Below are 14652 nucleotides of genomic sequence, written 5' to 3'. Positions count from 1 at the left end.
CCCACGCAGGGCACCCAGCAGCTACTTAATGGACACCTGCCAGAGGACAAATGAAAACAGCAACTCTGTGAGAGTTCAGGAAGCTGTGCTGAGGTCACAGAGAAAGGAGTGCTGGATTATGATGGTGGAAATGGAAAAGGTCTTGTGGGGGAAGTGGCCTTTGGTTCAGCTTCGAATGACAACCAGCGTGGAAGAAATATTTCCACTCACCGCATTCAAATGCCCATTTGCTGTTTGAATTCCCTTTACAGGGTACCCTCTGGCTGAGGTCGGACCCTTTGGTGGCCCACGGACACATACACCACCTCCATGGACAGTGCATGCCCCTCAGACACATCTTAGGTCTAGTCAGTTAAAAGAGACCCTACAAAGTCCACTCCTAGGTCTGGGGTTTTCCTGGGGGGCCCCAGAGAACAAGTCTAATATCTCATGCCATATTTGAGGAAGAAACCTCTGTTCCTCTACAGAATTTCTTTCAAAAAACAAATTCTTTTCTTTCTTATTGAGGTATAACTGACATGCAGCATTCTAGTAGTGTCAGGTGCACAGCATAATGACTCGGCATTTGTAATATATTGCGAAACAATCAAAAGAAGTCTAGATCACATTCATCATGGCACATAGTTACGGCAGTTTTTTTTTTCTTGTGACAAGGACTCTTAAGATCTATTCTCTTAGCAACTTTCAAACATGCAGCACAATATTATTAACTGTAGTCACCATGCCATATACAAATTCTTCTTATAATCAAGGAGACGTTCTGGCTTTCTCTGCTGCATCAACTTCAGTTGTAGACTATTCTTTCAAATCTATCCCCTTTGGTTCACCCTGGAGACAAGGTGGTTTAGCCATAAGAGAGAACTTGTGCTAGTTAACAGTATATGTAAAGGATGGGACTGCTCTGAATCATTAAAAAAACAGCAACAGGCTCTCTGCTCCTCCTCATTCAAAAGACAGCAGCATCTTCTGCTGAACTTCCAGCTGTGTTCCTGAGACACGATGGTGAAGGTTGGAGTAAATGGATTTGGCAGTATTGGACACCTGGTCACCAGGGCTGCTTTTAACCCTGGCAAAGTGGATATGGTTGTCATCAATGACCTCTTCACTGACCTCAACTACATGGTGTACATGTTCCAGTATGATTCCACCCAAAGCAAATTTCACGGCACAGTCAAGGCTGAGAATGGGAAAGTTGTCATCAATGGAAAGCCCATCTCCATCTTGTAGCAGCAAGATTCCACCAAAATCAAATGGGGCAATGCTGGTGCTGAGTATGTTGTGGAGTCCATTGGGGTCTTCATTACCATGGAGAGGACTGGGGCTCACGTGAAGGGTGGGGCCAAGAGGGTCATCATCTCTGCCCCTCCTGCTGATGCCCATGTTTGTGATGGGCATGAACCACGAAAAGTATGACAACTCCCTCAAGATTGTCAGCAATGCCTCCTGCACCACCAACTGCTTGGCCCCTCTGGCCAAGGTTATCCATGACAACTTTGGCATCATGGAAGGACTCATGACCACAGTCCACGACACCCAGAAGATGGTGGATGTCCCCTTCGGGAAGCTGTGGCATGATCGCCGAGGGGCTGCCCAGAATATCATTTCTGCTTCTACTGGTGCTGCCAAAGCTGTGGGCAAGGTCATCCCTGAGCTGAGTGGGCAGCTCACTGGCACAGCCTTCCATGCTCCAACTCCATTGTGTCCATTGTGGATATGACCTGCCGCCTGGAGAAAGGTGCCAAATATGCTGACACCAAAAAGGTGGTGAAACAGGCATCAGAGGGCCCCCTCAAGGGCATCCTGGACTTCATTGACGACCAGGTTGTCTCTGCAACTTTAACAGTTACACCCATTCGTTCACCTTTGATGCTGGGGTTGACATTGTTCTCAAAGACCACTTTGTCAAGCTCGTTTTCTGATATGACAATGAATTTGGCTATAGCAATTGGGTGGAAGACGTTATGGTGCACATCACTTCCAAGGAGTAAGAGCCCTCTGGATCACCAGCCCCAGAAAATGTAGGAAGAAGAGAAAGACTTCAGCTGGTGGGGAGTCCTTGCCTCAACTCATCCCCAAACACACTGAGAATCTCCCAACCTACACAGTTTCCATTCCAGAGCCCCCAGAGGAAGGGAGGGGCTTGGGAAGCCCTACCTTATCATGTCCCATCACTAAAGTATACTGTACTTAGCCAAAAAACAAAACAAAACAAAAAACCAGAAACAGTAAAGTTCAAGAGAATTATAAGCAAATTCTCCAACATTGTGGCAGAAATGGCCTCAGTGTTTTCCCTCTCCTGCATAAAAGCACTTACTCGAAGGGTAATTTTTCATCATTTGGCTTGATGCATCGGACATAGTGGGGTGTGGTTGCATTGAGGGTTTCCATGAGCAAGTACAGAGAGCTGCGGAACTAGGAAACAAGGTCAGAGAACAAATATGCTGAAATTTGATACTCATATCAAGGAAAACAAAAGGGCCAACCTTAGTAAATTAAGAAGAAGAGTTAGCTTCATGCATTAACATCTATTATGAAAGGTTTTAATCTGTGACTGTGAGTATTAGCATGTCCTATGTTCTGGACAGAATTCTGCTCTAACCAATTCTCCCAAATAGCAAGAACTTAGTAAATCACGTTATTGGGCACGTGGTTTTCTCAGGCCTGTGCAGCCTTGGAGGCTGAGGGATGATGCCAATGAGCTGTGACTTTTCTTTGCATTTACGTATATACTAGATGTGAACCAGGTCAGTGCCCATGTCCAGGCCTGGAATGTGGGCCCCACCACTGCCTGGCTCCCTGCGGGGCCTGGCCCCATCCTCAGGTACTTTCTGTGTACCTTGCTCCCCACTGTGGTCCGGAACTGCTTGTTGTTTGGCTTGATGACTGGCTTTGCAGATTTGACTGTGATCGCTGAACCGAAAGGGGAAGGAGGAACTGGATTTTCTTGAAAAAAGCTGGCACAGAGATGAAACTGGAAGGAACAGAGGGGATTTCAATGTCCAAAGGTGTTCACTCATAGTCAGCAGGTGATACAAACCTCATAAATGGTCATAAGAACCCCATGTAAAATGAGGTTAGCGGTCTCCACCAATCTCTACAGCCTAATCTGAATCCCACAAGAGGACACTCCTCCCCCTGGATGATGCATAACTTCTTTCCAGGAATCTAAGCAGACAGGCAATCCGTGCAAATGTCTATATGTCATATTTATATTCCATATATATATTAGATATATATTAAATGTCTGTATGGACATTTACACAGTGGAGACATTTACTAGCCCTACCTCTGTGCCTTGGCTCATGCTGTTTCAACACCTGGACTCTCCTCCCTCCTACCTCATGTTCTCATCCCTGTAAATCCAAACTCTACCCATTACTCAAGGTTCTATTAAAATATTTTCTAGCTCTACCCCATTCACTCGCTTTAAGCTTAAAACAAAGGTAAAAAGAAAATTGTGCCCTGACTCAAATTAATTTCAATTTCTTCTACATAAAAAAAATCTTTCACTTATGAGTGTCTTCTAAGATATTCATTACTTTCTATCATGCATCAATGACTTCTTTAAATGTCTTATCTTCTTAGAGCAAAACTCATGTTTTTTTCTTTTAAATCTAACACTGACAATCTCCTTTGGGGGAGAATCACTGCCTAATATATCCTTGTATGCTCCAGCTGCAAAACCCGTGGATCTGTACTTCCCACGCCTCTGAGAGGTTTCGTGCTCAGCAGAGAGACCCATCTGTGCTTTGATGTGATCTGCATTCACCTTCCAGACCGGACCCCAGGGTATGCTTGGGGATGAGTAAGCAATTGGTGAATTAAATGAACTAATTTTGTACACAAGATGCAGGCCATTTCCATATTGAATTCTCTATCATAAATCGGTTTTAATAACTGAAGTTGTCATGCCTGCGACTTCTATATGATTGTTAGTAGAAGTGTTCATGCTTATGTGGGAAACTGTCAAAATACCTGAATATGAACAAAGGCTTAGGGATCTTTCAAAATAAGAAAAATAAATACGATCTAAACTGTTCACAAAATGGAGGCTTGTGTATGGAATATTCTTATTGTCAACTATTAATAAGGAAATGTTCAAAGGGGAAAAGGAAAACCCAGAAGTCATTCCTTTGGTGACCCTACTCCTCACATAGAACTGTGGATTCGAGGAGCCTGCACATCTGAGCCAGCACTCCCTTCCCAGGTCACCCTCTCTCTGTCTTGCCCTGGTTTCTTTCATGTGCTTAGCACTACGTGCCATTGCTACTTATGTGGTTAGGGTATGTCATTCCCTCTAGAATAGTGAGCTTCATGAGGGCATGCATCCTGGCTGCCTTGCTCACTGCTATAACCAGAATCTAGGGCCAGTGCTTGGCACATGGTAGGTGCTATATACATATTTGTGAAAGAATGAATAAAATGTAAACTGTGGTCTTTTAACTGGTTATAGTAGCTATCCTTCCTCTCTGGCATCTGCATATTTGATTTCTGATATTGCACCTAGTGGAGATTTGTCTGCAAGCTGTCAGAAGCTTGGTACATGTTTTAGTCCCAATTCCAAAATAGTTATTTTTTCTAAGCATGAGCTACAGTTTGCCACTGCAAGACAGTACACATAACCACACACTTCTTACTCTTTCCTGATACACATATAGATCCATTTCAAGTTATATAATGAATAACATTAATTACAATCGTAGGACCTTACAAACCTTGCTTGCTCTCAAGATTTCAACCAGCATATCATATACGGTATCTCTGTTCTTCTCAAGAAAACCTTCACATTTATATTCTACCTGTGCAGAGAAAGGATTTAATTATTGCCAAAGAAGCAAAAGCAGACAGCATCTAAGACCAAGGAGTTTTTCTCTTTTTCTAAGAATGAATAATGAAGGCACTAAAAAAGCAATCTTCTAAAAACAGATTCTGTTTCTGTTTATCACAGGAACTCTATCATATAAAACTTCGGAAGCTGGGAATATGTCACTTGCTGGAAAGAGCCAGGCTCTCCCACTGCCTTGATTTCTAACTTGTCACTGATCACTCTGTATTCTCCTGCCAGTTCCCTCTAGCCACAGGTGACCAGTCATTCCCTGCAATGTCTGAAGTTAATACACACACAGGTCTAAGAAGACCAGGCTTAAGGTTCACTCTGCCTTAGGAGGAAAAAAAAGCCATCAGGAGGAAAAAAGCTCAGTGTTGTCCTTTGGGTTCAAACCAAAATACTATCCTAAATCAGCATTAATATGGTAGAAAGTAAGATTTGTCTGACCACTAAACTTTCAAAGGCCACCAAAGCCCTTGGGGTCAGGTTAGAGTGAGTAAATGTTCACATTGCCTGAATTTGGCTTACAAAAAGTCTCCACATGGCCCTTCCTTATCCATAAGGCTTCCTGAATCTCTCAAACAATAACATATCAAGGGGGGGTGCTTAAAAATTCAAACTCCAATAGTTTATGCCTCTAGTTTACATAGTTTATAATGTAATATCTACTTGTCATAAATTTTCATAAACTAGACAATATGTTTAAAAATCAATATATGGAAATCTGTGGGATTTCTATACACCAAAATGAAGCAGCAGAAACAGAAATCAAGGAATTGATCCCATTTACAATTGCACCAAAACCCATAAAATACCTAGGAATAAACCTAACCAAGAGGTAAAACATCTATATGCTGAAAACTATAGAAAGCTCATGAAAGAAACTGAAGAAGACAAAAAAAAAAAATGGAAAAACATTCCATGCTCATGGATTGGAATAACAAGTATCGTTAAAATGTCGATACTACCCAAAGCAGTCTACATATTCAATGCAATCCCTATCAAAATAACACCAGCATTCTTCACAGAACAAACAATCCTAAAATTTGTATAGAACCAGAAAAGACATTGAATAGCCAAAGCTGGAGGCATCATAATTCTTGACTTCAAGCTGTATTACAAAGCTGTAATCATCAAGACAGTATGGTACTGGCACAAAAACAGGCACATAGATCAGTGGAACAGAGTAGAGAACACAGAAATGGACCCACAAATATATGGCCAACTAATCTTTGACAAAGCAGGAAGGAATATCCAATGGAAAAAAGACAGTCTCTTCAGCAAATGGTGCTGGGAAAACTGGACAGCGACATGTAGAAGAATGAACATGGACCACTTTCTTACACCACACACAAAAATAATCTCAAAATGGATGAAAGACCTAAATATAAGACAGGAAACCATCAAAATCCTCAAGGAGAAAGCAGGCAACAACCTCTTTGACCTCAGACACAGCAACTTCTTACTAGACATGTCTCCCAAGGCAAGGGAAACAAAAGCAAAAATGAATTACTGGGACCTCATCAAGATAAAAAGCTTCTGCACGGTGAAGGAAGCAATCAACAAAACTAAAAGGCAACCAGTGGAATGGGAGAAGACATTTTCAAATGACATATCGGATAAAGGGTTAGTATTCAAAATCTATAAAGAACTTATCAAACTCAACATCCAAAGAACAAATAATCTAGTGAAGAAACGGGCAAAAGACATGAATAGACACTTTTCCAAAGAAGACATCCAGATGGCTAGCAGACATATGAAAAGACGTTCAACATCACTCATCATCAGGGAAATACAAATCAAAACCACAATGAGATACCCCCTTACACCTGTCAGAGTGACTAAAATTAACAATTCAGGAAACAATAGATATAGAGAAAGGGGAACCCTTTTGCACTGCTGGTGGGAATGCAAACTGGTACAGCTAGTCTTGAAAACAGTATGGAGGTTCCTCAAAAAATTAAAAACAGAAGTACCTTACAACCCAGCAACTGCACTACTAGGTATTTATCCAAAGGATATAAAAATGCTGATTGAAAGGGGGCACATGCACCCCAATGTTTATAGCAGTGTTAATGACAATAGTGAAAGTATGGAAAGAGCCTAAATGACCATCAATAGATGAATGTCTAAAGATGTGGTAGGTATATATATATATATATATATATATATACTGAGTATATATATATATACTGAGTAATATTATAGTGTGTATATATATATATATACACACTATAATATTACTCAGTGATCAGAAAGAATGAAATCTTAACCATTTGCAACAACATGGATGGAACTAGAGTGTATTATGCTAAGTGAAATATGTCAGCGAAAGATAAATATCATGTGACTTCACTCATATGTGGAATTTAAGAAATATGCTGTAAGTGGGATGTTGAAATCCCCTACTATTATGGTATTATTATCAATGAGTTTCTTTATGTTTGTGATCAACTGGTTTATATATTTAGGTTCATCATGTTGGGGGCATAAATGTTTATAATTGTTACATCTTCTTGGTGGATAGACCCCTTAATTATGACCCTTCAGAGAATCCCCCTTAAAATTTCTTGCAGGCCAGGTTTAGTGGTCACAGACTCCTTTAGTTTTAGTTTGTCTGGGAAACTCTTTATCTCTCCTTCTATTTTGAATGACAGCCTTGCTGGATATATAATTCTTGGCTGCATATTTTTCTGTTTCAGCACACTGAATATATCCTGCCACTTCTTTCTGGCCTGCCAAGCTTTGGGGATAGGTCTGCTGTGAACCTCATCTGTCTTCCCTTATAGGTTAAGGACTTTTTTCCCTTGCTGCTTTCATAATTCTTTCCTTGTCTGTGTATTTTGTGAATTTGACTATATTATGCCTTGTTAATGGTTGGTTTTTGTTGAATTTAGTGGGAGCTCTTTGTGATTCCTGGATTTTGATGTGTCTTTCTCCAGGTTAGGAAAGTTTTCCGCTATGATTTGCTCACATAAACCTTCTACCCCTTTTTTCTCTCTCTTCATCTTCTGAGACTCCTATGATTCAGATGTTTTTCTTTTTTAATGAGTCACTGAGTTCTCTAATTTTTTTTAAATCTTTTTATTTTTGAGAGAGACAGAGTGTGAGCTGGGGAGGGGCAGAGAGAGAGGGAAACACAGAATCTGAAGTGGACTCCAGGTTCTGAGCTGTCAGCACAGAGCCCAACGCGAGGCTTGAACTCGTGAACTGCAAGATCATGACCTGAGCTGAAGTCAGACGCTTAACTGAGCCACTCAGGCAACCCCCTAGCTGTAATTTCTTCCTGCTCTTTCTTTTGGGGTGAATGGCTTCGTTTTGTCACTTTGGCAGATGAAAAAGAGTTAATAAAATAAAAAATTAAAATTAAAAAAATTAAAAACAACATAAAAAATCAAATAAAGGAATCTAGATCCTAGGTGTATTTGGGTCTGGTTGTTGAAAGAAGTTGGATAGAATAGAGAGAAAAGGGAAAGAAAAAGAAGAGAAAAAAAGGATGAAAGTAATAAAATGTTTAAAAAATTTTAAAAAGTCCCAATAAAACAGAATAAAATGAAATGAAGAAAATAAAATAGAATTTAAAATTTTACAAAAAAATAAAAAATATAGTAAAAAAGTTTTTAAATATTTTTTTAAAAAACAGAAAATAAATTTTTTCTCTTTCTGTATCCAAGAATAAGAAAAGAAAGAAAAAAACTCAAATAGATGGACCAGCAAACATAATGAAATTACATCCAGTTTCCTCTAGAAGTCAAACTCTGAAGCATTTTATAGTGTGTACACTAAACAGGCAGAGAGACTTGTGGTCATCCTCTAGGGCTTGGTTGGTGCAGTTGGATGGAGCTTGATGTAACAGCTCCGTTCTCTACTAGGTGGCACTGCTTAGTTTACCGGGGTGGATCGGTGTGGCACAGAGCACTTGTATGCAGATGAATGAGAGAGGTGAAAATGGCGTCACCCAGCTTCCCAGTCTCTGGCACCAGAACTCTGAGCTCTCACTGACCAGCAGTCAAGCACCCCTCCTTTGTCTCTGGCTTCTGTCCACTCCCCACTTCTACACTGTCTGTGTCCAAGCTGTCAGCCTGCCAGATGGCACTTCCCTCCTGAATTATATCTCAATGGGGCTGTGTTACCAAACCCCTCACTTCTAAGAGCCCTGTGGCTTCGACTTGCTCCAACCCTCTGGGGAAGGGTCTTGCTGGGCAATGACCAGGTGCTGGCTTGCCCCCCAGGAATGTTCATGCGGTCATGCTGTTGCACAGTTTCAGAGGTTGTGGCCAGGTGTCTGCCTGCCCCAGAAAACGTTCATGGGATAGCACAGCAGCTGAGGTTCAGAGATTATGGCAAAACACAACACACAACCAATGCCAGGTTTCACCTCACTCTGGTGTCTTTGTTCCAATACCAGCAAACATGGCTGTTCTCTGGGGTCTGCTGGGACCTTTGCCTGTGGGGACACTACAGCCTCTACCAAATGCCCTCCTAGCAGGGGAACAGCTTCTCCCTGTGTGGTCCACGGAGCCCTTGGACCTCCCTGTCTGCTTCTGGGGATTCGCCCTTCCCATCAGAGCACCACCACATATTGACTCTGCTCTACCTTGTTTCCAGAGTACTAATGGTATTGAAACGCTCTCCTTTCCCTTTCTCCCTTTCTGGTTCAGTCACTTGTGGGTGTTTCCACTCTTTTTCTTTCTCTCCAGCTACTTTTGGGGGAGTGCTTTTCCTGGACTCTCCCCCATTTTCTCAGTCCTCTCTCTGCAAAAACGGCTCTCTACCCTCCATGGCTTCTCTCTTCCCATCTGAACTCTCCGTGCTGTGTTACCTGCCAAGTTCTGTGGCTCAAGTTATACAGATTGTTGGGTTAATCCTCACATCAATTTTCTAGGTGTACAGAATGGTTTGGTGCTGATCTAGCAGCATTTCAGTGACGAGAGAAGCCAAGAGCTTCCATGCTGCTCTGCCATCTTGGCCCCTCTCCCACTATATCAATTTTGTCTTTTTATTAAGGTAACATTTGTTTCATAAAAAATAGATCTATAAAGAAGAAAATAAAGACCACCCAGAAAACACATCTTCAGCCAACCTATGTTACCACTGTAATAAATATAACTGAATAACAAAGGAAAACCTCAAAAAAATATATAGCTTTCATTATAGAAAACAATTACGCTGCCTTGATTTTGACAACTTCATAGAGGAAATAAGCTGATAAGAGACTAATGAATTCACAGTAAATCCAAAATCAGAAATGAGGTCCACTAGCACCACATTCATGTTTAAGGCAGTACCGTTGAAACTCATATTTTGCGATAAAAACAAAGATCGTTAAACACACACGCATGTATTCTTCATCACAGCTATATGCCGTGTGACTTGAATCTGATCAGGAAAGTTTCTGGCCTGCCTGCTGCCACCAGGGAACAGCTCCAGCACAGACAGCATTGCTCCAGACTTTCATTGTACCTTATCAGCAAAGTGCTGGATGATAAAGGATGTATTTGACATTCTGGGCTTTTCAAACAAAGCGTTCTTGTTGACAAAATTATTGTATAGCTTTTGAAGCCAGTTTTCATCAGTTCCATGTGGTAACTGCAAGACAAAAGCAAACCAAATAGTAAGTAAGACAACTGGAGACGAAAGGTTAAGAAGCCCAAAAAAGCACTAATTCTGACAAATCAAGTGAGCTGGAACCCCAGAGTGAGATGCTTAGATCTGCATCTGATCTTTATTATTTTTATTATTTTTAATGTTTATTTATTTATTTTGGGGAGAGAGACAGACAGACTGTGTGTGTGTGTGTGTGTGTGTGTGTGTGTGTGTGTGTGTAGGGATGGGCAAAGAGAGAGAGGAAGATACAGAATCCAAAGCTGGTTCCAGGCTCCGAGCTGTCAGCACAGAGCCCGATGCAGGGCTCAAACTCATCAACTGTGAGACCATGACCTGAGCCAAAATCAGATACTTAACCGACTGAGCCACCCAGGTGCCCCTCCTTTTAATTTTTTTATTTTTTTAAATTATTTTATTGATTATTTATTTTTTATTTTATTTTATTTTATTTATTTTTTAAATGCTTATTTATTTACTTTGAGTGAGAGAGAAAGAGAGGGAAGGAGAACATGAGTGGGGGAGGGGAAGAGAGAGGAGAGAGAGAATCCCAAGCAGGCCCCACACTGTCAGCAGAGCCAGATGTGGGGCACGATGCCATGAACCATGAGAGGAACATGAGCCGAAATCAAAAGTCAGACGCCTAACTGACTGAGCCACCCCAGGTGCCCCTATGGTTCCTTTTTATAAAGCAACTCTAGGCATACATCTGTCCTTGATCTTAATAATCTTTAGGGTGCCATTTAAACAGATATATCCATGCCCCTTTAGACAAACAAAATATTATAAACTAGAAGGAAATGGACATATGATGACTCAAGAATGAAGAAATTTATTTTTGCAAATTTGGCAGTATTCCTATTACTTCTTCTTAGAGAAGTCTAAAGGTTCAGGGGACAAATAGCATGGGTTCCATTACATGAATGTGACTTTTATTATCCATTGAATGGGGAAAGACTGGCACCTAAATATAGTCCTCCCCACTTTGCCCAATCTCAGAAAAATAGATTGTCTTTTGTTTGACTGCTTAACTAATAACTACGTACTGAAACAAAGCTTAGTTGCAAAACTTGTTCTTGATGCTGGTGATTTGCAAGTGATCAACTATATTCAATCCAAACTTAGTGAAGCTAATATCCCATTGTGCCCAAACGACTCCTGCATGCTTCTTTGACTCCTGCATGCTTCTTCGTGACATTGGTCACCTAGGGAATGTCTGTGTAGAGTAGGTACAAGTATTTCCTGGAGGCTACCTTGGCCTATGCACCCTACCCTCATTAGATCATTCCGGAATGCTTTGACCTGATGCCAGCCCTTTAATCTTCTGTCACTGTGGTACCAGATACGATAATTCATGAGTAAAACCATGGAATCAACAATTCTGGGGAGAAAATGCCAGTAAGTCTTCAACAGTATGATTTTTTTTTTTTGGTAGAAATAAATCTCTGGAGAGGAAACTAAATCTATGTTTAAGCATCATAATACAATCTTTAAACCAAAAACAAAATACTGCCCTGGGGATTATTTGTCCCTGAGGTCCCATGAGGAACATTGCTAGGCTGCCCCACTGTTAAGTTGCTCCTCCCAGAAGGACATAACAACAGTAGAACGCTTCTTTCAAATTATATGATGTTGAGTTTTCAGCTACACCTCCAAATGGATGACTCACAAGAATGAGGAAACAAAAGAAAACTCAATTCTTGTTAGTCATTAACAAGTGGCATGAAGTCACCTGCCATTTTCCGGTCCATTCTACATACCCCTAGGTGCTCAAAGGGCTCCCCCTTGCTGGACATGGCCTGAGAGGTTGTGCGTGTTACCCAATGGTGGGCTACACATGCTGAGGGCGAGGGTCACCCGGCCCTCTGCTGTTCCTGCTACGGACTCCTGTCCCAGCATTAATACTCAACCAAATGGGTAACACATCTGAAATTTAAATGTACATTTAAAAAATCCATTTTGTAATATTCTCATTTGTTACCACTTGGAAGTTGAAAAAAAAATTTAAGTTACCAAGCATTCTTCATCCAGTAGCTCCAAAATGCCCATTTTTGCTTCAATCAAGTCAATAACTGGTTGGTTGTCATAAAAATCTATCAGAGTCCAAGGGATATCTTCCTTCATATATTCTTCTTGTTCAAGTTTAAAGACATGCTGGAAATCCAGAAGTTAATAGAGAAAATAAAACAAAACATTAAAGTGTGCTTCCAAAGTCTAGGACATAAGCATCTGGAAAATACAGACACCCGAATGGTTTGCAGTATTTATGGAAGACCCTGAGGTACAGGCAGCCCTCCTTATCCATGATCAATGTTGTCAAGTTCCTAACCTGAGTCTAGCTGTCATCCTCCCACCTGGTCTGAGTGGAACCCCACATGCTGTTTACCCAACACCCAGCATACTCAGGGTGGTCCTGCAACCCCTCCCTGCTCATAGCACTGCTGGTATCCAAGAAAGAGGCCGCCTCTCTGGCCGGTGGGAGCCAGCCTGCTCGAGAATGCTGGATGTGGGGCCAGTGTGAGAAGCCAACAACATGGAGAGCTTTGTTCACTCCTTGTTCAGGCCCTAAAGGTATCAGGGAGGCTTCCCAGAGGACAGGCTCAGGATCATCCTGGCTACAGGTGAGGGGAGGGGAGGGGCAGTGAGGAGAAGAAGCCCAATAGGAAGCTGAGAAACAAATGACTCTCAAACAGACCAGAGAGAGCACAGTACTGAGGGGACTAAGGGGAATGCAAAGAATGGTGGGGTGACTTCAAGTGAGCTACGTAGCATATCTACCTGGAATAAACCTTACTTGTAGTTATTAAATGTTAAACTTCCAGGGAATCCTTGAGAAAATACAAATTTGCAAGGGGATGAAATTCAACGGTATACATGGATTAATTCCAAAGAGAGGAAAAGGAAAGAAAAGAAACATTTAATGAGTATGAGTCAGTGTTAGGTCTTCTCCTTACAACATTACGCAGGCAGAGACTACTGACCCAGTTTTAAAAAAGAGGACGGGGCGCCTGGGTGGCGCAGTCGGTTAAGCGTCCGGCTTCAGCCAGGTCACGATCTCGCGCTCCGTGAGTTCGAGCCCCGCGTCAGGCTCTGGGCTGATGGCTCGGAGCCTGGAGCCTGTTTCCGATTCTGTGTCTCCCTCTCTCTCTGCCCCTCCCCCGTTCATGCTCTGTCTCTCTCTGTCCCAAAAATAAATTAAAAAATGTTGAAAAAAAAATTGCTTTAAAAAAGAGGAAACTGAGGCTCTGAGCCCAAGGTCCCAAAGGAAGAACGTGGGAGAGCTGAGATTCAAACCATCTCAGCTCTCAGGACAGGAGCAGGTGGGTTACAGCACCGAGAGGGGCAGGTACAAGAATAAAGAGGCTTGCGGGGCAGTGGAAACTAACTAAATTATTCAGTCTAGCTGCACAGAGGGTCTGTGAGCAAGCACGGGAGGCGATGAACTGAAGCTGAGCAGCTGGCCAGGGACCTAGAAAAACAGGAAAAGGGATGGGCAAGTATGATTTCAAGATATGGCCACAAGGTGGTGCAGTGACCCAGCGTGTGGCTGCTTCACTACTCTGGAGATGTGAGGGGAGAGAGAGACTCTGGCTCGCATGCAGGGTTGAGAACTAGGCAGAAAAGAAAGAAGGCAGAAAAGTCACCTACCAGGTTAAACTGCTGTTGCAGCTTCTCATTAGCGTAATTGATGCAAAACTGTTCAAAGCTGTTCACATCAAAGGTTTCAAAACTGAAATATGGTTTAAACAAGTTAAAACATTTCTTGAAGGGCACACACATTTGTTTATAGCTCAGTATTTTTTGACGAACTTCACAGTTTAGAAGTTTGCTATGTTTTCTGCAAATTTTAAATATGCCTCACAGCTTTTGGTTTTAATATCCTGGCAGGTTACAAATCATCTCTTTCCAAGCTGCCAATCCAAGGAATCTGGTGTGTACAAGGCACCAACCCTGAAGCAGGCCTTCCAGAAGGCTGGTCACAAGAGGATGCATCATTTGATTCACACAACAGCACTGACACCCAATTATCTTCTCTTTGTCGATGAGGAAATGGGACTCTGAGAGATTAAGAAAGGTGCCTGAGGTCACGCAGCGACTATGAGCCTGCCTGACTACAAGGCCCATGCTTTCAGGTCAAGGCAATGCTGTTTCCTGTTCACTCACTCTTTGTTTCACAGCTGCCTCCTCAGAGCCTGGCTTCATCGTTCTTGGAGGACAAG

At 41.9% G+C, this 14652-nt stretch overlaps 1 protein-coding gene and 1 pseudogene across 1 annotated transcript in view; one reads left to right on the top strand and one right to left on the bottom strand.

Moving 5' to 3' along the window:
• MYO5C (myosin VC) overlaps positions 1 to 14652 on the bottom strand; it is a 104311-nt gene that overhangs the window by 51055 nt on the left and 38604 nt on the right. Inside the window, exons 11-16 of the mRNA XM_058737705.1 lie at positions 14081 to 14162; positions 12446 to 12586; positions 10292 to 10417; positions 4716 to 4799; positions 2837 to 2971; positions 2315 to 2412 (exon numbers count right to left, since the gene is read on the bottom strand). Of these exons, the coding sequence (XP_058593688.1) occupies positions 2315 to 2412; positions 2837 to 2971; positions 4716 to 4799; positions 10292 to 10417; positions 12446 to 12586; positions 14081 to 14162 (666 nt within the window). The remainder of the gene's footprint in view (positions 1 to 2314; positions 2413 to 2836; positions 2972 to 4715; positions 4800 to 10291; positions 10418 to 12445; positions 12587 to 14080; positions 14163 to 14652) is intronic.
• On the top strand, positions 1000 to 1988 carry LOC131516554 (glyceraldehyde-3-phosphate dehydrogenase-like; annotated as a pseudogene).

The sequence above is a fragment of the Neofelis nebulosa genome, chromosome 7 (genome assembly GCF_028018385.1).
Source record: "Neofelis nebulosa isolate mNeoNeb1 chromosome 7, mNeoNeb1.pri, whole genome shotgun sequence".
NCBI lineage: Eukaryota > Metazoa > Chordata > Mammalia > Carnivora > Felidae > Neofelis > Neofelis nebulosa.
Note: the sequence above shows the minus strand (reverse complement) of the source record. Positions and strands in the feature narration are given on the sequence as shown.